At 44.7% G+C, this 25,779-nt stretch overlaps 1 protein-coding gene across 7 annotated transcripts in view; it reads left to right on the top strand.

The window, feature by feature from the left end:
* The first annotated feature begins 13,419 nt into the window (after positions 1 to 13,419).
* Positions 13,420 to 25,779, top strand: part of ARHGAP22 (Rho GTPase activating protein 22) — a 209,160-nt gene continuing 196,800 nt past the window's right edge. For 6 of the 7 annotated variants that reach the window (XM_032141987.2, XM_032142002.2, XM_032141971.2 and 3 more), the window contains exons 1-2: positions 14,083 to 14,171; positions 17,161 to 17,323. In XM_032141987.2, the coding sequence (XP_031997878.1) occupies positions 17,272 to 17,323 (52 nt within the window). In that variant the 5' untranslated portion in view covers positions 14,083 to 14,171; positions 17,161 to 17,271. Of the gene's footprint in view, positions 13,661 to 14,082; positions 14,172 to 17,160; positions 17,324 to 25,779 lie in introns of those variants that run through there. The other variant, XM_058436478.1, reaches the window with a different exon arrangement.

Genomic DNA, 25,779 nt, shown 5'->3' with positions numbered 1-25,779 from the left:
TATTAAATTATATAACATATAATTTAATAAATTATATAACATAATTTAATAAATTATATAAACATAATTTATTAAATTATATAAACATATAATTTATTCAGTTATATAAACATATAATTTATTAAATTATATAAACATATAATTTAATAAATTATATAAACATATAATTTAATAAATTATATTAAAAACAAAGGTAATTAATACTCAAAATGCACCACTCTGTTACATTTTGCTGTTACCTAAATAGGCGAGGCACACCTGTTGTTCTGAGTGGTGGAAACCCTCTATCCTGGTGGCTACTGCAGGTTCCTTCCCAACTCTGCATGTAGGGATGTCATGTTGGTAACTTCCAATTGTCCACACAGGGAGCATTTACACCATGGAAATTGGAAAACACTACAAACAAGGGCTTAGTTTATTGTTTTGTTCATCAGACTTCAGAAAATGGTAAGGGAGGTTAATAATGTAGATTAAACTTAAATTGTGCTATGTCTATAGCCCTTGCATTGTGAATAGTGCAAAGATTGAGATAATATTTTTCCCGTATTTCAAAACTATTATCCAAGTAAACAAAATCACTCATACCCATTGACAAATGAGTGAAGTTCCAATATAAGCTAGTGCTGAATCTGAAAGTGGCTGCAGTATAATCAATATAGTTTGTATGGGAAGGAGACATCACTTAGCAGCAGATTACACATCAGATTTCATGACTATAAATGTATTGGATAAAGTACTGTGGATTGGAATGCAACTCCATTTGTCAAATAATGGTTAAATTGAGACCATAGATTGCCTAGAGATACCAACGTTTGGCAAAAATCAGTGAAAGCATTCTGTTAGAATCAATCAACTATAAGGAATTTACAACATAGAGTATTGCCTGTTTTATTATTATTATTTGTAAAGTGTTCATTACACATCCTTTATAGCAGTAAAATTTATAATAATCATATATATGTGTGTGTGTGTATATATATATATATATATTCTTTTTTTAAGGCTGGGTTAAGCATTTACCAGCACACCATTATATCAGAGGTTTGTCTGATCTTACCACTACCTCACATAAGAGAGTAGGAGGAAATGAAGAGGAATGCTTCTTCCTCCTTGGCTCTGGGGCCAGTAGGATCCCAGGGATTATCAGACTCATTGGTAACATAAGAAGGACTCATCACCAGAGAAGCAGGGTGAGAAGCAGCTGGCAGGGCAGGTTATTCGCAGAGCCTCTGCATCTATAAATAGGGGCTGTAGGATCCTCCCTGCCTGCCTCATGAGCAGTTGTGACATTTGGGATGATATCAGGCCCAGGGAAGGCAAAACAGTGGCAATATTTGCTCCTTAAGGAGGTGTCCCCATCCCCGCCACCAATTACCAAGAAGACATGTGGCTCAAATGACCCATGCCACCAATGCCAGCCATGCAGCAGGGCTTACCAAAAGCTAGCCCAATTCTGAGGTATGGGGAAGGGCAGGGAGGTGAAGCCACTTCTGCTTTTTGTCTGCTGAAGGACCAGCCCAGGGGGCACATTTGAATTCTCAAACCTTAGCCGCAGGTTCACTTCAAGTTTTGAGAGGAAATTTACAGGCAGTTTAATTATAACTGGCTGGGTCCTCTGCAGAAGTGCCTCTCTGTGCTTCCGGAGAAACTGTGAAATGTGGGGATAATTGCTGTAAATACGGATGGGCGTAACTTTGTCACCCACCAAGATCGATTGCCTTTTGCTTCCAGAAATTTCTTGTGGAAAACCCCAAAATTAAAATATTTGTTAATTACCCTTCTGTGAATTCATCCTAAGGAAATGATCCAACATTGAGAAGGCTTCTTATACATTTGCTTCAAACCTTTTTTTTTTTTTTTTTTTTTTTTTTGAGGCAGTGTCTGGCTCTGCCGCCCAGGCTGGAGTGCAGTGGTGCAATCTCGGCTCACCGCAAGCTCTGCCTCCAAGGTTCAAGCCATTCTCCTGCCTCAGCCTCCCAAGTAGCTGGGACTACAGGTGCCCACCTCCCCGCCCGGTTAATTTTTTGTATTTTTAATAGAGACGGGGTTTCACCGTGTTAGCCAGGACGGTCTTGATCTCCTGACCTCGTGATCTGCCTGCCTCGGTCCCCCAAAGTGCTGGGATCACAGGAGTGAGCCACTGCGCCCGGACTTCAAACCATTTTTTAAATGATAGAAGAATATGGGCCCATAAATAAACACAAAAGTAACTCCTTATGTGGAAAGGTGCTCTCTGCATATTGGAAATAATCTGAAGTGTTCAATCTTAGACTTTAAAGTAACATAGTATACAGTGAGTAACATGCTGTTTCAGACGTCATTTTTAATACCATAAGGATATGCTTAACTTACAATGTTAAGTTAGAAAGCAGGTGAGCAGTCTGGCTGCAGGCACTGGCTCTGGGGTTGAAGCACCTGGGTGGGAGTCCTGCCTCTGTGCCTCACTGGCTGCCTGACCTTCAGTTCTGTAAGCCTTGCCTTCCTCATCTATCCAACGGGTACCACAGCAGTAGCCTTCTTTCTGAGTGGTTTCAAGGGAAGCAATGGAATGGCTCCCAGCACCCAGCACATAGTGAGTCCTCAACATTATTTATAACCAGCATTGTCACTGCATCCATAGCAAATCAATCCACTGAAAAAACGCTAGAGAGAAATGCCACAAACTGCCCAGTCTTAGTATCTGAAGCAGTTAAAATAATACAGGGAAGAGATCTTACTGTATGGACATCTCATGATGTGAACAGCATACTCACTGCTAAAGGAGACTTGTGGCTGTCAGACAACCGTTTACTTAAATATCAGGCTCTATTACTTGAAGGGCCAGAGCTGCGACTGCACACTTGTGCAACTTTTAATCCAGCCACATTTGTTCCAGACAATGAAGAAAAGATAGAACGTAACTGTCAACAAGTAATTGCTCAAACCTATGCCACTTGAGGGGACTTTTAGAGGTTCCCTTGACTGATCCCAACCTCAACTTGTGTACTGTTGGAAGTTCTTTTGTAGAAAAAGGACTTTGAAAAGCGGGGGATGCAGTGGTCAGTAATAAAGGAATACTTGAAAGTAATCCCCTCACTCCAGGAACTAGTGCTCAGCTGACAGAACTAATAGCCCTCACTCGGGCACTAGAATTAGGAGAAGGGAAAAGGGTATACATATATACAGACTCTAAGTATGCTTACCTAGTCCTCCATGCCCACGTAGCAATATGGAGAGAAAGGGAATTCCTAATTTCTGAGGGAACACCTATCAAACATCAGGAAGCCATTAGGAGATTACTATTGGCTATACAGAAACCTAAAGGGTTGGCAGTCTTCCACTGCCGGGGTCACCAGAAAGGAAAGGAAAGGGAAATAGAAAGGAACCTTCAAACGGATATTAAAGTCAAAAGAGCCACAAGGCAGGACCCTCCATTAGAAATGCTTATGGAAGGACACCTAGTATAGGGTAATCCCCTCTGGGAAACCAAGCCCCAGTACTCAGCAGGAAAAATAGAATAAGGGACCTCACAAGGACATACTTTCCTCCCCTCCAGATGGCTAGCCACTGAAGAAGGAAAAATATTTTTGCCTGCAGCTAACCAATAAAATTACTTAAAACCCTTCACCAAACCTTCCACTTAGGCAGTGATAGCACCCATCAGATGGCCAAATTATTATTTACTGGACCAGGCCTTTTCAAAACTATCAAGCAGATAGTCAGGGCCTGTGAAGTGTGCCAAAGAAGTAATCCCCTGCACTGCAGGCCATACATTTCAATCCCTGTATCTTTAACCACCTTGTTAAGTTTGTCTCTTGCAGAATCGAAACTGTAAAACTACAAATCGTTCTTCAAATGGAGCCCCAGATGCAGTCCATGACTAAGATCTACCGCGGACCCCTAGGCCAGCCTGCTAGCCCATGCTGTGATGTTAATGACATCAAAGTCACCCCTCCTGAGGAAATCTCAACTGCACTACCCCTCCTATGCCCCAGTTCAGCAGGAAGCAGTTAGAGTGGTCATCAGCCAACCTCCCCAACAGCACTTGGGTTTTCCTGTTGAGAGGGGGGACTGAGAGACAGGACTAGCTGGATTTCCTAGGCTGACTAAGAATCCCTAAACCTAGCTGGGAAGGTGACCACATCCACCTTTAAACACAGGCTTGCAACTTAGCTCACACCCAACCAATCAGAGAGCTCACTAAAATGCTAATTAGGCAAAAACAGGAGATAAAGAAATAGCCAATCATCTATTGCCGGAGAGCACAGTGGCAGGGACAAGGATCGGAATATAAACCCAGGCATTCGAGCCAGCAACGGCAACCCCCTTTGGGTCCCTTCCCTTTGTATGGGAGCTCTGTTTTCACTCTATTAAATCTTGCAACTGAAAAAAAAAAAAAAAAAAAAAAAAAAAAAGACTGTCCCCAGTAGTTGTTGCTGGGTGGTGGCACTGCGGGAGATTTCAGTTCAGTCCTTGATCCTGCCTTTGTGGGATAGGATTCTCCCTCCCTCCTAGTCCTCTACAGTCCCCTACACTTTTCCTATTGCTCATCCATCCTGCAAACTGCTCTGTTATGATTTCTTCTTTGCCATTTTGATTAGTGAGCTCTTGAGTCAGGGAATTTTTCTTGTTTATCTCCATAGCCATAGGCCCTAGCACAGACCTAAGAAATAGTAGGTGCTCAATCAAACATTTAACAGTCAAGTTTTCCCAAGCTTTATTGAGGAGTGTTTCAGATATCTGCTGCTACATAACAAAATATGGTGGCTTGAAATAACAACTACTTATTATTTCTCATAATTCTGTGGGACAGGAAGCAGACAGGGCTTGGCTGGGGAGTTCTTCTGCTCCAGACAGCATGGACTGAGAGCCACCTGGCTGGATTCACTAGGGGGCTGGGAGCTGGAACATCCAAGGGAAGCTTTATTCACAAGACCGGTGCCTCAGTGCTCTTCCTTTGCAGCCTCTCTTTCCCTCCATGCCCTCTCATCATTCATTAGACAGTGCAAATCTTATAAAATATGACAGCTTGGCTTCCAGAGAGAAAGACAGTGAAGCTTCCAGGCTTCTTAGGGTTTACATGCAGAACTACTGTAGCATCATTTCCACCTCTTGGTGGGAGGAAGAGCATGAGCACACTGCGAGGGAAGGGATTTGAAGGGCCATCTCTAAAGAAACTAATGCTTGATAAATTTTTAAAAAAACAAGAAGAAAGCAGTTTCCAAAGTAACACTAGGATAAGCTGGTCTGGAAGCAGCATTGGTTGAAGTCTTTGCCCTTACATTTCAGAGTTGCATGGAGTCCAAGGCATAACTGCAGCAGCAGCTCCCTGGCCCAGGAGCAGCAAACCCAGAAGTCTCCCTGCAGCGAGGTTGTGCTGTACTTCACAGGGAGAGACCACAGAGCTGGGTTCCCAGTGGATCCACAGAGAATCCTGCCCAACTCGTTATCCCCAAAGCTTCTGAGCCCCAGCACCTGTGTACTATTCCTGAGTGGAAAGACCAAGGTGTGCAGGGCAGCCTCCATATGCTCTGACAGCTCAGCCTGCTGGAGGGTAAGGTGTAAACCTGGTGACACATGGCCATGGAGTCAGCAGTGACTTCATACCCACATAAGCACTAAGATGCTACCTGTCCAGGAAACCAAGAAGGGCCCTATCTTGGACTCCACACTTTGAGGGCCCATAAGAATCCAAACACACAGCACACATCTATTTATGGATGTATGGAGTGGGCACCTCTGTTCCTCGGGAGGTGTGCCCAGTGCTGCCCTGCATGACCCATGGCCCTGATCTTGCACACCTGCTCACTGGACTGGCATAGTCCAGGCATCTCATCTCTTGCCCTATGTATGTCCTCCAAAGAAAATGTGATTGGATCCAAATGTTATGGATTTGGCTTGCAGGATCAGCTTAGGTTTATGGGTTGTGCCATTGCCAGCAGGAACACTGCTTCCATGTCTGGGAGGAATTGAACATGGAAGAAATAGGAAAAAATCTAAACTTCCAGAGGCTTCCTCTCAGATACCTAAATGTAGTAGGTTCTCCATAAGAAATCTCATCTCTGAATAGTGCTAGGCATGTATTTTTTTTCTGCTCTTTGAGTTCAAATTTATAGTTTCACAAGTACTTGTATATCATTGCGAAATTCACAATGGTTCTTCATTGCAGCCTGGAAATATTTCATGCTATTAAACGGTTCACTCACTCTTAGATGCATGTGTGTTGTTCTGGATGTATAATGTCACATGCTTGAAGTATGACATAGATTCTTCGTAGCACCCACTAGATGCAAAACAAACACCAGAAATGCTAACAGTTTAATTTTTAGATTTATTTTTTATTTTTAAAATCACAATAAGAATTTAATTTTATTCAAATAATGTTTTTAAATTTTTTGTATTATTTAATTATCATATACATTTTGCTTTTTGATTTTTTTAGGGAAATATTTAAAACTATAGTAATAATAACATGCATTGGCACAGTTTTAACATCCTAACAAGACCTTTCTATGTGTACACATGTTAGACTGGTAATGTACATTGTTTCCACTAGTGAGTACCTACTCTTTTGTATTCTGTGTTAAGCTTTCCATTTTGAAATGATTATAGATTCACAGGAAGTTGCAAAAATAATCAGAGAGGTCCCAGATCCCCTTGACTCAGTGTCTCTCAATGATTCCATCTTACATAACTTAGTACAATATCAAAACCAGGGAACTGGCACTGATGCAATGTCTATCATTCCAGTTGTATTACATGCAGATTTATGTAACCACCAGGGTGCAGAACTATCCTGTGGCTGTAAGCTATCCCTCATGCTGTCCCTTATAGTCACACCTGCCTTCTGCCCCATTTGTCCCTAACCCCTGGGCACCTCTCATCTGTTCTCCATCTCATTTAGAGAATGTTATATAAATGAAATAATGCAGCCTATGTCCTTTTGGGACTGGCTTTTTTCGCTAAACGTAATGTCCTTGAGATCCACCCAAGTGGCTGCAAGCATCCATAGTCCTTTCCTTTTCATTGCTAGATAGAATCCATGGCATGGCTGTGCACAGTGTGTTTAACCATCTTGACTGTTTCCAGTTTGAGGCTATTACAAATAAAGCTACTTTAGGAGCTTCCCCTTGCTCATCCTCACACCATGTGTGTTGGTTGGAGCTGATTCCACCCTCAGCAGTGGGATGGACGCATGACCAAGGCCTGTCAGATGAGACTGTTCCCTGCCCCAGCTGCAACAATGGGTTCAGGTCTGTGCACATGATCCATGTTGGTCCATTCAGAGGTCATCTCAAGGGTTTTGCTAAAACCATTAGTTTTTTGTTTTTTTTTTTTTTTTTAACCAAAAAACATCTTGAAAAATTACACTCAGCCCCTCTGGGCCTTGCAGTCCTCAGCTATGAAATAAGGATAAAAATCCCTGTGCTAACAGGTTAGTATGTATTTGTTCATTCCACAAACTAAGAAGTGTTTACTGGGCCGGGCGCGGCGGCTCACGCCTGTAACCACAGCACTTTGGGAGGCCAAGGCGGGTGGATCTCAAGGTCAGGAGATCTAGACCATCCTGGCTAACACAGTGAAACTCCGTCTCTACTAAAAATACAAAAAATTAGCCGGGCATGGTGGTGGGCACCTGTAGTCCCAGCTACTCGGGAGGCTGAGGCAGGAGAATGGTGTGAACCTGGGAGGCAGAGCTTGCAGTGAGCGGAGATCACACCACTGCACTCCAGCCTGGGCAACAGAATGAGACTCAGTCTCGAAAAAAAAAAAAAAAGAAGTGTTTACTGAAGAGGTGTGGGGGAGGATTTCAAGAACTGGGAAGCAGGTACAAAAGCCCTGGGGCAAGAAAGGAGTTGAGTGGCCAGTATGCTGAAAGCATAATGCCAACAAGGTGGCAGTGGCAGAGTAGGAGGATTGAGCATGAACAGGACCAAGATAAACTGGAGAAACAGGCAAGGACCTCTCAGGGAGGGCCTTCTAAGATCCTGCAGGAAGTTCGGACTTGAGGCTCAACATGATGAGAAGCCATTGAGGTGTTTATGCAGGGAGATGGAATGCCCCAATTTATGTTTTACTGCTGCGTGGAGAATGGCCTGGGGACAATAGAGCATGCATAGAAGCCAGTGCAGAGGCTCTTGAATGAGGCCAAGCAAGAATGGCAGTGGCACATCTAGGATGATAATAGTGGAACCAGAGAAAAAAGGATGGATTTGGGATGTATCTTGGAAGTAGAAGTGACTACAAGGCTTACAGAATAAGTCATCAGATAAACTCAAGAATGACCCCTACATCTTTTGCTTAAAGTTAATGTGGGTGGCAACATTTATTGGCATGGAGAGGAGAAACAAGTGTGGGACAGGTTGGAGCATATGTTTCGAACGTGTTACGTGTGAGATGCCATAGGGTGAGGGTAACGGAGCAGTCAGAAAAAGATGCCTGTAGCTTAGAGGTGAGCTCTAGTCTCGAGACTGGGACTCATCAGCACAGATGATATTTTAAAACTGTAGGAATGGATAAGATTACCTGGGAGAGAAAAGGCTCAAGCCTAAGACCTGGGAACTCTCAGCAGTTAGAAATTGTGTAGAACATTGAGAACCCATTTCCCCTTCAAAGCTAAATTTAGGAGAGAAAATAAAAGCTGAACTGTCCTCACATGCTATCTTTTTCTTAATTCTTTAGTTAAATTTTCAGTTAATTAATTTACAACCTTTCTTATTTTCTAATATACACATTTAATGCCATAAATTTCCTTCAAAGTACCATGTTAGCTGTATACAACAAGTCTTAAAATTGTGGTTCTATGTTGCATTTGATTCTAAATATTTTGTAATTTGTATTCCAATATCTCCTTTTAGATATAAATTAACAATGTATTTTTCGGTGTTTAGATGTATGATTTTTAGATGTATGTTTTTTAGTCTTCTTATTGTTGTCTAATTTTATTATATCAAGGTTAGAGAACATTGAGTAATATTGATTCTTTAGAGTTTATTTATTGAACCCTCTTGTGAAGTGGTACATGGTCCATTTCTATAAATATTCCATGGGTACAGGCTTCTACATTATCTATTATATTAGGTTTTCTTAACGCATTGTTCAAAATCTCTTTCTCTACTAATTTGTTGCTAGTGTTCTACTTGGTCTATCAGTTTCTGAGAGTGTTATCATAAAATTTCCACTAAGATTGTGAATTTTCAAATTCTTCACATTATGTCACAGATTTTCGTTTGTTTTCTTTCCTTCCGGGCTATGTTGTTAGGTGTATATAGGCTCAAAATTGTTGTATCTCTGTGAATTGTTTCTTTTATAATCTTGCAATGACAATCTTTATCCCTAATAAAGATTTTCCTTAGTCTGTCTTGTCCATATTAATATGACTTCACTACACTAGTTTTATTTTAATTCCTATTTGTCTCACGTATCTTTTTCCATTCATTTATTTCCAACATTTCTGTGTTCTTATATTTTACATGTCTCTTCACAAGCAGCTACAACTGGAGTTTTAAAAATTCCAACCTAAGTACTTCTGTCTTTTAATGTGTGATATTAATCTGTTTACATTTACTACTGTTACTAATAAATTTATGACATTTATACCTATTTTTATCTTCTTCTTTTGTGTTTCTATTTATCATAATTTTTTAAATTATTTTCTCACTTTCTCCTTCTGTTGAATTGATTGGGATTTTTTGTATGTAGCCCCCTCTACTGGTTTAGAAGTTATATATTCTACTTCTATTCTTTGCTTGTTATTCTTAACATTTTTAACATGAATACTTTACTTTTAAATGCCTACCACTGCACTGTCCAATACAGTAGGGCCACTAATCACATTTGAAATTAGATCAACCGAGCACTTAAATGTTCAATTTTATTTAATCTTAATTTAGAAATTGATACACAACCCAATTACTAAAAACGTATGTTTAGAACAACTTGAAAATCTTTTTTAACTCTAAATTTTGTAAACTCTAAATACAGATAAAATATTTGTAGCAGAAATTTAGCATCCAAATTGGAATACGCTATAAATGTAAAATACACACCGGATTTGAAAGAGTTGGTATAAAAAAAGGAATACAAAATGTTTCAATAAATAATATTTATAAATGATTGTATGTGGAAAAGATAGTATTTTGCATATATTGCCCTAAATAAAATATGTTATTAAACCAATTTTCACCTGTTTTTTTTTTTAATATGGCTACCAGAAAGTGTTTAAGTATAGACGTGGTTCAAACTATATCCCTGTTGGACAGCGCTGATCCGGAGTAAAAACCGCAAGTGCCCAGCAGCCTTAATGTCCTGATTCTCCGCAGTCTTCTCTTCCAGGTGACTATGTTCAATGTTAGTTACTGTATTGTATGAATATTCGTTCCACCTCATCCTTAACACTTCCACCTTGGTTACTCCTCACTCACGCAGCATGATGCTCTGGCTTACCAAAATGTTTGCCAGTTTCTTGGTCATCTCTGCACCCAGCTTCCCGTGCCTCCTTCACAGGTCAGCTCTCTTATTCCAGTTTCCGAGGCCACTCTGCAGGCTGCATTCTCTCCCAGTGTCACTGAGTACCCAGGTCCTGGACAGAGACCCCCTGCCACTGTGCCACGGCCTCCATGCCTGCTCCAAGGTGCCTCCTACAGCTGAGGGGGGCTGCCATGTGCAAGAGCCACAAGAGGGTGGCCCAGCCCGAGTGCAGACAGGAAAGGGCACTCCAGGGACGCACTCGGCTCAGCTCCACACCCTCCATGTCCCTGTGACTCCAATTCGTAGTGGGATAGGGATGAGGCAGCACTTCGTCCATCACCTTAATCCCCTCCCAGAAAGTACATCCGATTATTCCGGCCACAGCCTCTGGATCAGAATAGGGGCTTTAGCGTCCCCGTCGTGTAGGCCCCACCTGACCAGGGCTGAGGTCAAAGCATCATCCTCTCTCCTGGGGTGTCAGGGAGCCGCTCCCCAGCTCCGCTTCTCACAGACACGTCCCAGTCCGGTGGCCCAGGGCCGGGACCAGGGTGAGGGGAGAGGGGCGCTCATTGCCCCTTAAAATTTGCACCCAAGATAACTCACTTGCCTCACCCTGTTCCCAGCTGTGTACCCACAGAAGCATGTATTTCCTGTGAGTGTTACCCAAGTGACTCCCCCGGACGTCCTGAAGCGGACAGAGCCCCTCTTCAGGACATCCTCCGTCCCGGTGCTCGTCATTGCCGCTGGAAAACCCAACAGCTCAAGTAGTGTGCTGAGGGCGCCACCTCGTGGCTATAACTCTCAACTGCAGTCAGGATTACTCTACCCTTGTGAATCAGCTCCAGGTTTCTTCTTCCAGTAATGTGACCCTTTTCAGAAAGAAGGTGGAAACAGTCCCTAGGTTCCGGCATTGACTGGCTTAAATATTCAAGCACGTGAAACAATAGATAGCCCTGCAATGCTTATAACAACTAGAAAAAACAAACAACGTCGCTATGTAAAAACAAAAGTATCCTAAGAACTCTAATTAAACATGATCTACAGTGTGGTTCTGGCAGAACTTGACCACAGGGGTAGGATGATGGCTCAGTGAGCGGAGATTTCCAGAAGACCCTCGTGGCCAACCTCATTTCCAGGAGCTTCCAAAACACTGGATCCCTAGACACGACCCTAGTTTCATGGAAGCCAGGTAGCTCACTGATGAGGAAGGATTCCCAACTTCTGACCAGGGTTGTAGGTCCCCCTCAGCCACCTGGGAGGACCGAGGAAGGGCCCAAGGGGAAGCCACTCCTGCGAGCCACACCCCACCAGGGTCTAACTAAATATTAAAGGCAGCTGTGTTCGCTGTTCCTTGTCACCAACTTGATTTTAAACACACAGGCAAACTCAGGCACTAGGTCACCTGGGAGTATTTGATTATAAGGTGTTCATCCCAATGGCTTATATTTTAATTTATCATGTAAATGTAAATGCAGAATATCTTTCAATGTGTGAGAAACCTGGTTTGAGAAATAAAAACTGCCCTACCTTTTGCTGCTGCTGCTGATGGACGAAGCAGAAGACACAAGCACTTCCAGGGCCCCTGCTAAAGGTTGCAGCTGGAACACACCATCCTGGCCATGGGCATGAGCATGGCGTACTTAATGCGAGCTGGGCACTTAGCTAAGTGCTCTGCCTGACTTTCCTCGCTTCATCCTGTAACAGACCCAGGGACTCAGCAGTATTACTATCCTCACTTTATACATGAGGAAGGGGCTCAGAGAGCCTGAGTCCCCTAGAGACCTAGCTAAGAAGTGTCCGAGGCAGGAATCAAACTCGATTCTCTGGCTCCTGAGTTCTGTTCTTTCCACCGAAGTACATGTTGCCTCCCCCAGCAAGCCTGGAGAGTGAGTGAGCCCTCACCAGGGCACACACAGAGAATGCCTGGCACACTGTTTTCAGTGGAGCCCCCTATAGCTGTGGAGACTGCCGGGGTCCAAGAACAGGATGCTATGATCTTGCTTCTTAGGTGCCCTGAACTCTGGTGCTGTGGCAGACGTGTGCCTCCTTAGCTCTGCCAGCTCCCACTCTCCACCATGGTCACCCTGCCCCACACCTGGCGTCTCCAGGGGCAGGCAGGAGGTTACCACAATGCTTAGGGTGAGTGATGGCCCAGAGGCTGACTGACCCAGCTCTGCCCAAAGGCTGAATCAGGCTCTCTAAGGCTATCAGCCCATGGCTAACCACTCTGCCTTGGTCAAGGACAAGAGTGCAGGTGATTCCAGGTGAACCTCGACGCTGAACCCAGGTGAGCAGGAGGCCACTCCACTCTCGGGGAAGGATCTCGCTGCCCAACGCAGACTCTGGAAGCCAGTTCAACAAGAGCCACCTGCCTGCTTCTTCTGCTTTGACTTTCAAATGCCAGCCATGCTGCGTGTGGCTCTGGGACCTTGGGGAATGCGCTGACCCTTTGTGACCGTAGTTTCCCAGTCTACGGGCGGTGTGGGCGCCTTGGGAAGTAGCTCCGATCCCCCTCGGCAACCTCAGGGCTCCTCCCCTGCTGGCGATTTCTCCAGCCCCCACTTTCTCCCTATACTTAAGACACAGAACTGGGCCAGCTATGCAGAATTCACCTGCTCCGAGGAAGACTCAGTACAGAAAACCCTCTAAATCCCACACGCCCTGCCAACAGCACGGGGCGCACAGGACGGTGAGCTACAGATGAGGCTCAGGCGAGATGAGGTTGGGTAACCAGAAGCCAGGCGGGAAGGCGCGGAGAGCGGTCCGGGCGAGCAGGAGGCCGCGTCCCCGACGCCCGCCAGGGGGCGCCGTGCACCAGGGCCCAGGAAGTCGCCTCCGCCCGTGGCGCCACCCGCGCTGCCCGGCAGGGGTCAGCCACGCCCGGCCATCCCCAACCCGGCTGCTGCACCCTTCCGACTCGCTGGGACCGCCCGCCGAGCCGCATCCCCCCCCCTCCCCACCCCCCGCCCCAGAGGCGCCGAGCAGCCGGGAGCTCCGTCCTGCCTGAGGATGCGGGGCCCGGGCTGCATCCCCCCGGCCCTGCTCGCCTGCTCATCACACGGAGGCCGGGGGCAGGGTCACGGCCAGGGAGCCTGCGGGGCTAAAGGAGCGGGCCGGGAGCTCAGGAGCTGCCGCTGGGCGGCGAGGAAGGAGCCCCAGGCAGGCCCCGGGCGGCCGAGGCTGGGGAGGAGACGGCTGGCCCTGGTTCCAGGTGAGCAGCCCCGCCCGCTCTGCTGGAGGCCCCGCTCACCACCGGCGGGAGATGCGGGTGCAAGCCCTGGGGCGCACGTGGCCAGGCCACTGCCACGCCCGAGGGACGGGTTTTCGTCGCCACCTCGGCCCTGGTGAACCCTGTGACTGGAGTGCCTCCCAATCCCACCGTGATGCCCACCTCGGGGCGCTGCCAGGTGCCAGGCTAACGCGTGTGATCCACAGTGTGCTGAGAGTGCTGTCATTGTGAATGTCCGTGGTGGGGTGACGCCCGGGCAGGGTGCGCTGGCCTGGTTCCAGAAGACCTGGCCTCTCCAGCCCCCACGGCGCGCCCGTTTGCTGCGTGGCCCATGCTGCTGGCGGCTGCTCCTGGCTGAGTCATTCCGAGACGAGCGTCCAGCCCGCGGTCTCTGCCGCCCTTCCCAGCGCTGCCCGGCAGGCCCCGGGAACTGTGCCCAGCTGTGCCCGCTTAGCTGGTGTATGACCTGAATTTGAACTTGCTGCAAAGAAAGGTGGGTGAGGGAAAGGCGAGGGCTGGGGTGAGGGACTGGAGAGCAGTCTCCTGTCCCTTCTCCCCCTGAGGTCACTGTCCTCCAGCTGGTGGGCAGAACTCTGTCACCAAGCCTTCCAAAGGAGAGGCCCACGCTGTAGGACCTTGTCCCCACTATAGGCTGAGGTTGGTAAAGGTCACAGAGGTGGTTCCTGTTAAAACTTCCCTAACCAGAGGTCTCCTGATGCAGCGTCCCCGCCCCCCACACACATCCACTCTCCACGGTGTGGGTGGAGGTCAGTGAGGAGCAGGGACCTGCCCGGGCACACACGGGCCAGTTCGGGGGAGGGGCCTGAGACCAGGAAGGAGATTGGGTCACCGACCTGGCCAAGAGGAAAGAAAGAAAGAAAAGAAAGAGAGAAAGAGAGAAAGAAAGAGAGAGAGAGAAACAGAGAGAAAGGGAGGAAGGGAGGAGAGAAAAGAAAAGAAGAAAGAAAGAAAGAAAGAAAGAAAGAAAGAAAGAAAGAAAGAAAGAAAAGAAAGAGGGAGAGAGAGAAAGAAAAGAGAGAGAAGAAAGGAAGAAGGAAAGAGAAAGAAAGAAAGAAAGAAAGAAAGAAAGAAAGAAAGAAAGAAAGAAATCAGCATGTCCAAGGATAGGAACTAACATTCCCCCTCTCCCTCTGTCTCTGTCTCCCTCTCTCTCCTCTCATACAGCACACACTTACACATACACCACATCAGCGGGGAAGTCTCATGTATCTTATCTTTAGGGCAACCTCACTGTGGGCACTGTATTTTGGACCCCTTCTCCCCACCTTTGGTTGCAGTGCCTGGCATCCACTCTAGCATCCACCCCTTTTCCATACCAGCTGAGGTGGCTTTTATGAAGCCAAGCCACCCTATTCCTGGGATGAGACCAGATTGGCTTTAGCCATTCAGCACATTGCATTGGTTTGGGTGGTTCAGGGATGGGTGAGTGGCCCAACCAAGGCCATGAGGCAAGAAGAGATGTTTGGGAGAGTAGGGAAGGGCAGCTTCCCAGCACTTCTGAGAGAGGCACTGGAAGATAGGCTCTTTCTTTGTGTTGGTCATGAAAGAAAGAGTATTAGTTCCTGAAGCGAGCTGGTGTCCAGCATTTTTTAATAATGACGGGACTTTGTTGAGAATGAAGCAGGCATTCCAGAAGCAAACAGGAGAACTGGAAAAAAAACCCAGACTTGGTTAACATTGTCAAGCTGCTGGATCCAGCCATGCCTGAAGTCCATATTATGAGGGCTTTCCTACTCAAGGAGCCAATAAATCCCCTCTTTTTAACTGGCTTTCTCATTGTCTGCAATTGAAAGTTTCTTACCTGGTGGTATTTTCTTTTTTGATCAAAGAGAAAATGGATATTCAGAAGGTATACGTTTGCCAGATAAAATACAGGATACCCAGTTAAAGCTGAATAGTGTTTCAGGTAAACTATACATACCTTTTTAGCAGGTATTATGTCCCATGCAATATTTAGAACACAGTTACACTGCAAAACTAACTGGGCATCCTATACCTTTATTTGCTAAATCTAGCCCATGTCTAAATTCCCAGCACTCGAAAAAGGAAAACCTGGACTTTGTCCTAGAGTTTTTAGTTCCAAAGCCCCCTGTACACCAGGTCGTGGGATGGGCTGCTTCCTCTCACTCCTCTCTGCCTCTGTACCTGTGGGCTCTTATCAGCCTTGCACTCTGGACTTTGCAACCCAAATTACTGCTTGCTTTGTTGCAACGACATGCTGGCACCTTGGGTTTTGGCCCTTGCTGCTCTCTTCAAGCAGTTGAGTGCTCGCCTGCTGCCTCCTTCCGCTTCCAGCTGTCCCTGGTCACTCCCCAGAGGCTCAGGTTGGCCCCCTTCTCTGTGCTGTTCCAGCACTCCCTTCTGAGAACATTAGCAGCAGGAACTGTCCACAGATCCCCAAGGCATGGGCCAAGATGACATTCCCCCAACACACCCCACTAAGCGCTGTCCGGCAGCCCAGGTTCTACCCTCCTGCAGCGATGACAGCCCCAATTCCTGCACCCCCAAGCCCAGGTGTAGGAAGGATCTACCCTGCACTGAGCCACTGAGCACTGGCTATGCTTGTTTTATCTTTATAGCAGTGATTGGTTTTTAACTGCTTTTATGCTCTCTGCAATTGAAAGGTGTTTCAGGTCACTATCAATAAACGTGATGCAAGCTCAATAGAACAGAGGAGACAAGGAGGGTGCTGGGAAGAAAATTCTGATGCATGCCCTGCCAGGAGTCACTGCTCCATCTGAATCAATGCTGCCCTCATTTAGATAACATTGTATCCACTGCCTTGGAGCCTGCCTTTGCCTTGGACTGCCAGGACCACTATGTCAATGATGTTCATGGCTGCGTAAATATCGCTTGGCTGTTTCATAATCGGGATTTTTCTTTTTGATTCTCCACAACTGTAAATTATGCTGTAATGATGCTAAATTTCCAGAAATTGAATGGAGAAGCCATGCCATGAGCAGCCTGTGTACCTGGTGAGGGTCTCACATGGTGTGCTCCCGGGCCTTGACTGTCCCTCTGTGGGACTTGCTCTCCCCACTAACAGGACTGCTGTGCCCACCAGACGAAGGCCATAAATGCATCCTGGAAGTCACACTGCAAATCTGCACTGTTGTTTGTACTTATTTCTAAGGCTTTCTGGAAACCCAGCTCCCTTAAATCCAGGTCAGCTCATGGAAAAAAAATCAAATATAGCATCTGATGTGTGCTGAGGGCTTCGCTCACAAAGCCCCTTCTTTCCACTTCTAAATCCTCTGTTATGTGAAGTGGTTGTCACTATTGTTCCCATTTTACAGATTTGAGGAACTGATACCCCAAGACCCTGTGACTTGCTCAAGGCCATCCCAAGATCCCTAGATGCACTTACACTTAATGAACTAATTCTTCACAGTGAGGCTTCTTGTTTAAAATCCAAGAAAATACCAGATAAAGGGCATTCTAAATATATTTCTTTTCTATAGATGTGGATCTCCTGTTACTGGAAAACAGGAATTAGCTTGTCTGCTTGAGGATGTGGTTGGTTCTTTATAAAAAGGATATAGAAGAAACTTGCACAGACTGCCAGCTTCATTATGCTACCGACAGCTTCCAGCAAAAGGAGGACGTTTGCAGCCAGATATTTCAGTAAGAATTTTATTATGTTCTATGTGGGAAATGATTACCTTTGCATTTGACTTCTTGCTTGAGGGATGGGGGTCCCTGGAGGCTGTCTTGGTCTTGTGACTGAGAGCACCAGGTGGCATCTGTGGTCAGGGTTCTGACCTCCTTCAGCTCCTGGAAATGGCTGATGGCACAAACCCCACCCCTGAACTATGGCAGCTGCTCTGTGTCTGCCTGAAAAACAGAGGCTTCAGGGTCCTGGGCTCTAATGACTCAGGGCTCTGATTGCATTCAAAGTCTGTAAGGACCCCTATGTCCAAGGACCACTGGGGCAGTAGGCAAGTCCGTCACAGGGGCACGCTGTGTGCAGCTGAAGGCTACTCTGCGTCTCTGCTTGGAAAGGATCCAGCCAAGGGGCTAGTAGAGAAATAGTGAGGACATCTCAGTAACCCTCAGTAAAGTGTCTGGGAGACAACTGTTAGACCAAGTGGGATCACTGTTTGTTTGGGTCACAGGCAGGTGCTGTCTTGGTAGGCTGTGCAGGTGATGATTGGCTAGGTTATGCAGGTGGGTCACAGGCAGGTGCTGGCTGGGTGGGCTGTGCAGGTGAGGATTGGGTGGATTGTGCAGGTGATGGTTGGGTGGGCTGTATAAGCGATGATTTGGATGGGTTTTACAGGTGCTGATTGGGTGGGTTGTGCAGGTGCTGGCTGGGTAGACTATGCAGGTGATGATTGGGTGGGTTGTGCAGGCGCTGACTGGGTGAGGTGTGCAGGTGAGGATTCGGCGGGTTGTGCAGGTGCTGGCTGGGTGGACTATGCAGGTGATGATTGGATGGTTTGTGCAGGTGCTGGGCTGCGTGGGCTGTGTAGGTGATGGTTGGCAGTTGCTAGTCAGGTCACATGCATGACCTGATGGGCTCAGTTATGAGATGATGTTGCCTGAGCCCCTCCAGGACTGGTAAAGATTGGAAATTTAGAAGCTAGTGGGTGAAATGCAGTCATGGACCTCAACCTCCACATTAAAATCACCCAAGGTGCGTTTAAAAATTCCCAGGCTTCCACTCCAGAGATGCAGGTTTAACTGGTCTTGGATGAATCCAAGATATCAGCATATTTTTAAAGTCCCAAGTGATGTAATGTAATATGCTACCAGGTTCAGGATACAGCGGACCAAGCCCAGGGTGGGCTCAGACTCCACAGAGCCCCTTTGCTGTGGTCTGAGTAGATATTCATGGGGTGAGGAGTAAAGCTCTGTGTTCATGAAGAACGGAGTGGGCTAGAAGCCAGGACCCCTGGGCTGGCCTCGTGCTGCAGACACTTCTCACACTGTCAACTTCCCTGGATCTCACTTTCCACAGGAGAAAATAGAGGGTGGGGGAGCAGCTGAGATTAACCCTTAACTGTTCAAGCCTAATACCTAATATCTCCAGGTATCATTTTCCCTGTGCTAGGTTTATTGCATTATCTGGCTTGGAAGGAACAGTCACTTGCTTTTGTAGGAGGTTCCAGCCACCAGATTTCTATGATGAAATAAATTCTTCCCCGGATTCATAGCATAGGTGTGAAGGATTTCTCAAAGGATTTCCTTTGAGAAAGGGACAGAGGACATACTGCATGACATACTTGAACTTAATGAATTTGATTGAATTAATATCTTTATCAAGATGAAATTTATATAACATGAATTTAACCATTTTGAAGTGTAAAAGTCAGTGGCAATTCATACATTCACAATGTTGTGCAACCATCAGCTCCATTTAATTCCAAAATTTTTCCATCACCTTGTACCTATTAAGAGGTTGCTCCCTCTTCTCCACCCCATGCAAACACCAATCTGTGTTCTGCCTCCATGGATTTTCCAGTTCTGGATTTGTCATGTAAATCGATTCATGCAATATGTATCCTTTTATGAAGCCTTGTGTCTGGCTTCTTTCACTTAGCATAATTTTTCCAAGGTTCATCCACATTCATTCCTTTTGACACTGGATTAATTTGTAAATGATTACCTAATCTCAAACACTTTGACAACTCTGTAAAAATGAACTGGCAATGCCATTTCATGAAAGCCTGCAGGAAAAAAAAAAAAAAGTCTTCAGCACAGGGGGAGGGGGCTTCTCCTCCCCATCCTTGGTCTCTCGGTTAGCACCTCTGTGTGTTTATCTTTCTTCTCTCCACCTGCCACCTCCTGGTCTCTCTCCCTCTCTCCCTCCCTCTCTCTCTTTCTCTCTCTCTCCCTCTCTCCCTCCCTCCCTCTGTCTTTCTCAGCTAATGGAGATTATTGAGAAACTTAAGTTTGCTTTTAACTGTCATTTTCAAGGATTGAGGACAAATGAAAAGTTCTTATGGGTTAAACTGTACTGCTATGCTTCATTTCTTCACTTTGTCCACAATCTTGCCACATCGAGAACCTACCAGCACTTTCCCTCCAGCAGGAGCCAGTGGTGAGCCTCTTGGCCTCCCACTTGGTGAGTTCTGTGCTAAAGGTCTCACCCAGCAGTGGGCAACACCCTCAGCTCCATCACTGTGGGCCTCAGCTCCTCCTAGGGAACTCTCCTGCCAGCAGGACCAGCTGCAGCCTCTTTTCTCACCAGCTCCCAAACTTCAGACCTCTGGTCTGCCTGGTTGTCTCCCAGGACTGCTGGCTTCTCCCTGTCTGACCCTCCTGGCACTCCCCACGCCAAGGAGCCACTGTGGCTCGGGATCACAGTGGAGAGAAAGACAGTGGCCTCTGCCCATACCCAGCCAGAGTGTCCAAAGAGAAGGAGAAGGAGTCTCTGAATCCAACCACTCCTGCAAGTCCCCAAATCCCTGACCTGCACGCTGGGACCAAGGCTAGGAGCAGCCTGGGGTAGGGAGGCTCCTTCGAAACCCTCTCCCACGCCTCCCTGACTCTGTGGTTGTCCTCACCTTGGCCTTTCCCAGAGCAGACTCTCTCCCCGACTGCTGGCAGAGATGTAAGGGGACTGTGAGAACCCAGGTAGGGGGCCATGACTGTGTCCTGGGAGAATAGGAGACTTAGAGAGAGGGGTGCAGAAGCGGTTGGAATGGGGTAATAAGGGAGGAATGGTAGGTGGATGCCGTATTGAGAAAATTGGACTTGTTCTCATGAGGCACAGGGAGCTATTGATGGTTATAAGCACAGGACTGATCTGATGAGAATGTTCATAGGAATAATTGCATGGCAGCGGGGCGAGAGCTCAGCTGTCACCTGGATCTTTGCAAAGGATCCTCCCCATTGCTCTTCTTCTTCCCACCCTTGGCCCTTCCATCTCTCCATACTGCACTGAGCAAGACTCTTTGAACCTAAATCCAATCAGCACTGTCACATCCATGGGCATCCATGTTGCTCAACACATCCACACGGATGCCCAGGCCACTTTACCTCTGTTGGCTGTCTGCCATCCTCTGGCACCCGCCTTGCCCATCGAAGGATCTCCTGCCAAGCACCCCATGCTCCCCCACCCCGCTGAGCCTGCTCTGCACCAGCAGTGCCGGCCTCCCTGCTGGTCTGGTGTTTGCATGATCTGCCTACTCTCTGGACCATTGTCCCCCAGGACAGCTGCCTGGCCTACAGACTCACCTTCTTCAGACTTTTACCCAAAGCTTTTATTAAGGCTTTCTCTGACCACCTGTGTGAGTCTGAATGGGATGAGTTACACAACCACCAGGTCACCTGGGTGAGTTGAGGGGGTGGATGCTGCCCTGTCAATCATAGTGACTTAAAGACCCAGGCTGATGCTGCCAGACCAGAGGCCCGAGAAACAGTGAGCTTGTGAATGGTCTCACGTCAGCAGTTAAATCCTCAGCCTGGAAGGGACACACATCACATTCTGCTCACAACTCTGTCCCAAGCTAATCACTGCCCCAATCAACTGCAAGGGGCCCAGGAAGTGCAGTCCCACCACATCCTGGGGGCCTGGAGATTTTAATGACCGCACTAATTAAAACCCTGCCTGCCTTCCCATACTCCTTTCCCATTTGTTTTTCTTCATAGCATTGGTTATTATCATATTCTATGTATTTTAACAGCCTTATTCATATGTAAGTTACATGGAATAAAATTCACCCATTCGAGGTTCACAGCTAAATTATTTTAACTACATTCATAGTGTTGTAAAACCATCATCACAATCCAGTTTTAGGGCATTTCCAGCACGTCAAAAAATTCCCTCAAGCCCATCTGCAACTAATCCTTCCTCCCAACCGCAACCCAAGGAAACCATTGATCTGCGTTTTGTCTTCATAAATGTGCCTTTTCTGGGCATTTTCTATAAATGGAAGCATAAACTGTGTAGTGTTTTGCATTGGGCTTCTTTCATGTAGCATAAGGTTTTGAGGGTCATTCATGTTCTTGTGTGAATCAGTGATCAGTGTGCTCCTTTGTAGCTGAGTAATACTCCCTTGTAGGGATGCACATCTTGTTTCTCCGCTCACCCACTGATGGGCTTTTGGGTTGTTTTTGGATTGGTATTATTATGAATGATGCTGCTATAAGCATTCACACGCATATGTTTCTGTGAACACATGGCTTTCATTTCTCTTGCTGGGTCGTATGGTAGGTTTATTTTTTAATTTTTAAGAAACTGTCAAAATGTTTTCTGAAATCTCTGTACCATTTTACATTCCCACCATCATACAATCCCACCTCATACATAAGGGTCCCAAAGTTTCCACATCCTCATCAACACTTGCTATGGTTTTATTATAGCCATCCTAGTGGGTGTAAAGTGGTATTTTATTGGGGATTTGATTTGCATTTGCTTAACCATTAATGATGTTGAATGTACTTTCCTGTGTTTATTAACTATTCATATGCCTTTTTATTTCCATTTTTATATTTTTTGATACTGAGTTTTGCTCCTGTCTCCCAGACTGGAGTGCAATGGCGTGATCTTGGCTCATTGCAACCTCTGCCTCCGGGTTCAAGCGATTCTCCCGCCTCAGCCTCCCGAGTGGCTGGGATTATAGGCACCCACCACCACGCACAGCTAGTTATTGTCTTTTTAGTAGAGACGGGGTTTCACCATGTTGGCCAGGCTGATCTCAAACTCCTGACCTCAGGTGATCCACCCCCGTCAGCCTCCAAAAGTGTTGGGATTACAAGTGTAAACCACCAAGCCCGGCCTGTTTGTATGTCTTCTTTGGTAACATGCCTATTTAAATTTTTTGCCCATTTTTAAATCAGGTTGTCTGTCTTATTAGAGTTGTAAGAATGTTTACATGTTCTAGATACAAATCTATTATCAGATATATAATTTGCCTATATTTTCTCCTAGTCTGTGGCTTGACTTTTAATTTTCTTAATGGTGTACTTAAATTTTAAAGTGCAAAAAATATTAATTTTGTCGAAGTTCAGTTTTTCTATCTTTTCTTTTATGAATCATGCTTTTGATATGGTATCTAAGAGTCCACCTAACCCAACATCACAAACACTTTCTCCTGTGTTTGTTTCTAGAAGTTGTATGGTTTTAGCATCTACATTTAGAGCTAAGACCCATTTTGAGTTAATTTTTGTATATAGTATGAGGTAAAGTCAAAGGGTTGTTTTGTTGCTTGTTTGTCTGAAGGATTTTAGTTGTTGTTGTTGTTGCTGCTGCTGTTTCACTTATGGATAGCCAATTGTCCCAACACCATGTGTTAAAAGATTTTCCTTTCCCCACTGAATTGCCCAAGCTCCTTTGTGAACTATCAGCTAGCCACAAATATTGGGGTTTAATTCTGGATTCTCAATTATATTCTATTGACCTGTAGACCTATCCTTGTGCCTATACCATACTATCTTGATTACTATAACTTCGGAGAAAATGTAAAAATAGGTAGTCTGTAACTTTATTCTTTTACAAAATTATTTTGCCTGTTCTAGGCCCTTTGTGTTTTTATATAAAATTTCAAATTAGCATGCCAATTTCTCCACCCCCATAAAATGTTTCTGAGATTTTGATGGGAATCACATTGAATTTGTAGATTCATTGGAAGATAATTGCCATCCTGACAATATTGATTCTTTAACTTCATGAAAAAGAAATGTACTTCTAATTATTTATATCTTCTTAATCTTCTCTCAGAAGTGTTTTCTGCATGTCTTCACATCACTGTTAAATTTATTTCTAAATAGTTGATTCTTTTTGATATTATTGTGAATGGTGTTCTTAATTTCATTTATGGAGTTTTTGTTGCTGAGTGTAGGTATACAATTGATTTTTGCTATGTCCATCTTGTATCCTGCGACTTTGAAAAACTTATTAGTTCTAGCAGTTTTTTAAATTAGTTCTTGTGATAATTTTCCAAATACAGTATCATATCATCTGCAAATAAAGACAGATTTCCTTCTTCCTTTCCAATCTGGCTTTAAATTTTTCTCTGCCTCTCTTCCTCTCCTTCCCTCTCCTGACCCTCTTTTTTCCCTTTGTCTCTCACTGTCTATTGTACTGCACAGAATAATACAGTATATTGTTGACTAGAAGTGGAGAAAGTGGCTACCTCTGCCTTTGCCCTTATTTTAAGGGGAAAGCATTCAGTATTTTTATGGTTACATATGATATTGGTCTCTGGGTTTGTCATAGATACCCTTTAACACATTAATTTCCCTTCTACTCCTAGTTTCTTGAGAGTTGTTGTTTTTTAAAATCATGAATGGCTATTGGATTTTGTCAGATGCTTTTCTGCATCCATTAGATGATTATATGGGTTTTGTCTTTTATTCTATTTGTATTAGTAAAATATATAGATGTGTAATAGATGTACAACATTAATTGATTTTTTCAGGTGTCAAACTAATGTTACATTCCTGGGATAAATCCCATTGAGTCATGGTGTGTAATCCTTTTTATATCTTGCTGAATTTACTTTACTAATATTTTGTTGAGCATTTTTATGTGTGTTAATGAGGGATATTAGCCTGGTAGTTTTCTTTTTGTAGGAGGTCTTCGTCTAGCTTTAATATCAAGGTAATACTGGCCTCATAGAATGAGTTGGGAAGTGTTCTCTCATTTTCTGAAAGATGTTGTGAAGTATTGGTGTTATATCTATTCATACATCTGTGGTGGGAGGTGGGGGCACGTGCATGTATATGTATGATTATTTCTGTCTTTGTTGGCATAAGGTTGTTCATAGCATTCTTTGATAAGTCTTTTTAATTTCAGTTGAGTTGACATTATGTCCCCTTTTTCGTTACTGATTTTTTATTCTTGGTCAGTCCAGATACAGGCTTTTCCATTTTATTAATCTTTTCAACAAGCTAGCTTTTTGTTTCATGGATTTTCTCTAATGTTTTACTGTTTTCCAGTTCATTGATTTTTTATTTATTTTATTTCTCTTTATTCTTTCTTTTTCTGCTTGATTTAGATTTATTTTCTAATTTTTCTAGTTTCTTAACATGAAAGCTTAGCTTATTGATTTGAGCCCTTATATTCTGATATAGGTGTTTAAAGCTATAGATTTCCCTATAGTGATTTCGCTGTATACCATAAATATTGGCATATTATTTTTCATTTTCATTCCATTCAAAATATGTTCCAACTTCCCTTCTGATTTCCTGTGTGATGTGTGGGTGATTTAGTAGTGTGTTGTTCCACTTCCAAATATTTGAGGGTCTCCAAAATCGCTTTCTGTTGTTATTGCTAATTTAATTCCAAGATAGATAATGTACTGTATATGATTTACATTTTTTAATTGATCAGGACTTGTTTTATGGCCTACCATAGGTCTCTCCTAGAGAATATTCTAAATGTACTTGAAAATAATGTATATTCTGCAGTCATTGTGAGGAGTGCCCTATATATGTTGATTGGGTCAAATTAGTTGATACTGTTGTTCAAGACTTCTATATAGTTGCTGATATTCTGTCTAGTTGTTCTATCAATTATAAAGATTGGGATATGGAAATCTCCAACTTTAATTAATTAGTCCTCTGTTTCTCCTTCAATACCGTCTGGTTTTGCTTCATGCATTTTGGGGCTTTCATGTTATCTCCATACATTTATAATTGTTACAGCTTCCTAATACTGTTACTGTTTTTCATTGTTAAATGTTCCTCTTTTTCAGAATGTTTCTTTTTCTTTCTTTTTTTTTTTTTTTGAGACAGAGTTTTGCTCTTGTTGCCCAGGCTGGAGTGCAATGGCACGATCTCGGCTCACCGCAACCTCTGCCTCCCAGGTTCAAGTGATTCTCCTGCCTCAGCCTCCCATGTAACTGGGATTACAGGCATGTGCCACCACACTCAGCTAATTTTGTATTTTTGGTAGAGATGGGGTTTCTCCATGTCGTTTAGGCTGGTCTCGAACTCCCGACCTCAGGTGATTTGCCTGCCTTGGCCTCCCAAAGTGCTGGGATTACAGGCATGAGCCACCACGCCTGGCCCAGAATGTTTCTTTTCTTAATGTCTATTTTTTCATATATTAACATGACCAGTTCCAGCTGTCTTATGATTACTGTTGTGTGGCATATATATATATTTTATTATTATACTTTAAGTTCTAG

This window comes from Hylobates moloch, unplaced genomic scaffold (genome assembly GCF_009828535.3).
Source record: "Hylobates moloch isolate HMO894 unplaced genomic scaffold, HMol_V3 SCAFFOLD_3, whole genome shotgun sequence".
In the NCBI taxonomy this organism is placed as follows: Eukaryota; Metazoa; Chordata; class Mammalia; order Primates; family Hylobatidae; genus Hylobates; species Hylobates moloch.
Note: the sequence above shows the minus strand (reverse complement) of the source record. Positions and strands in the feature narration are given on the sequence as shown.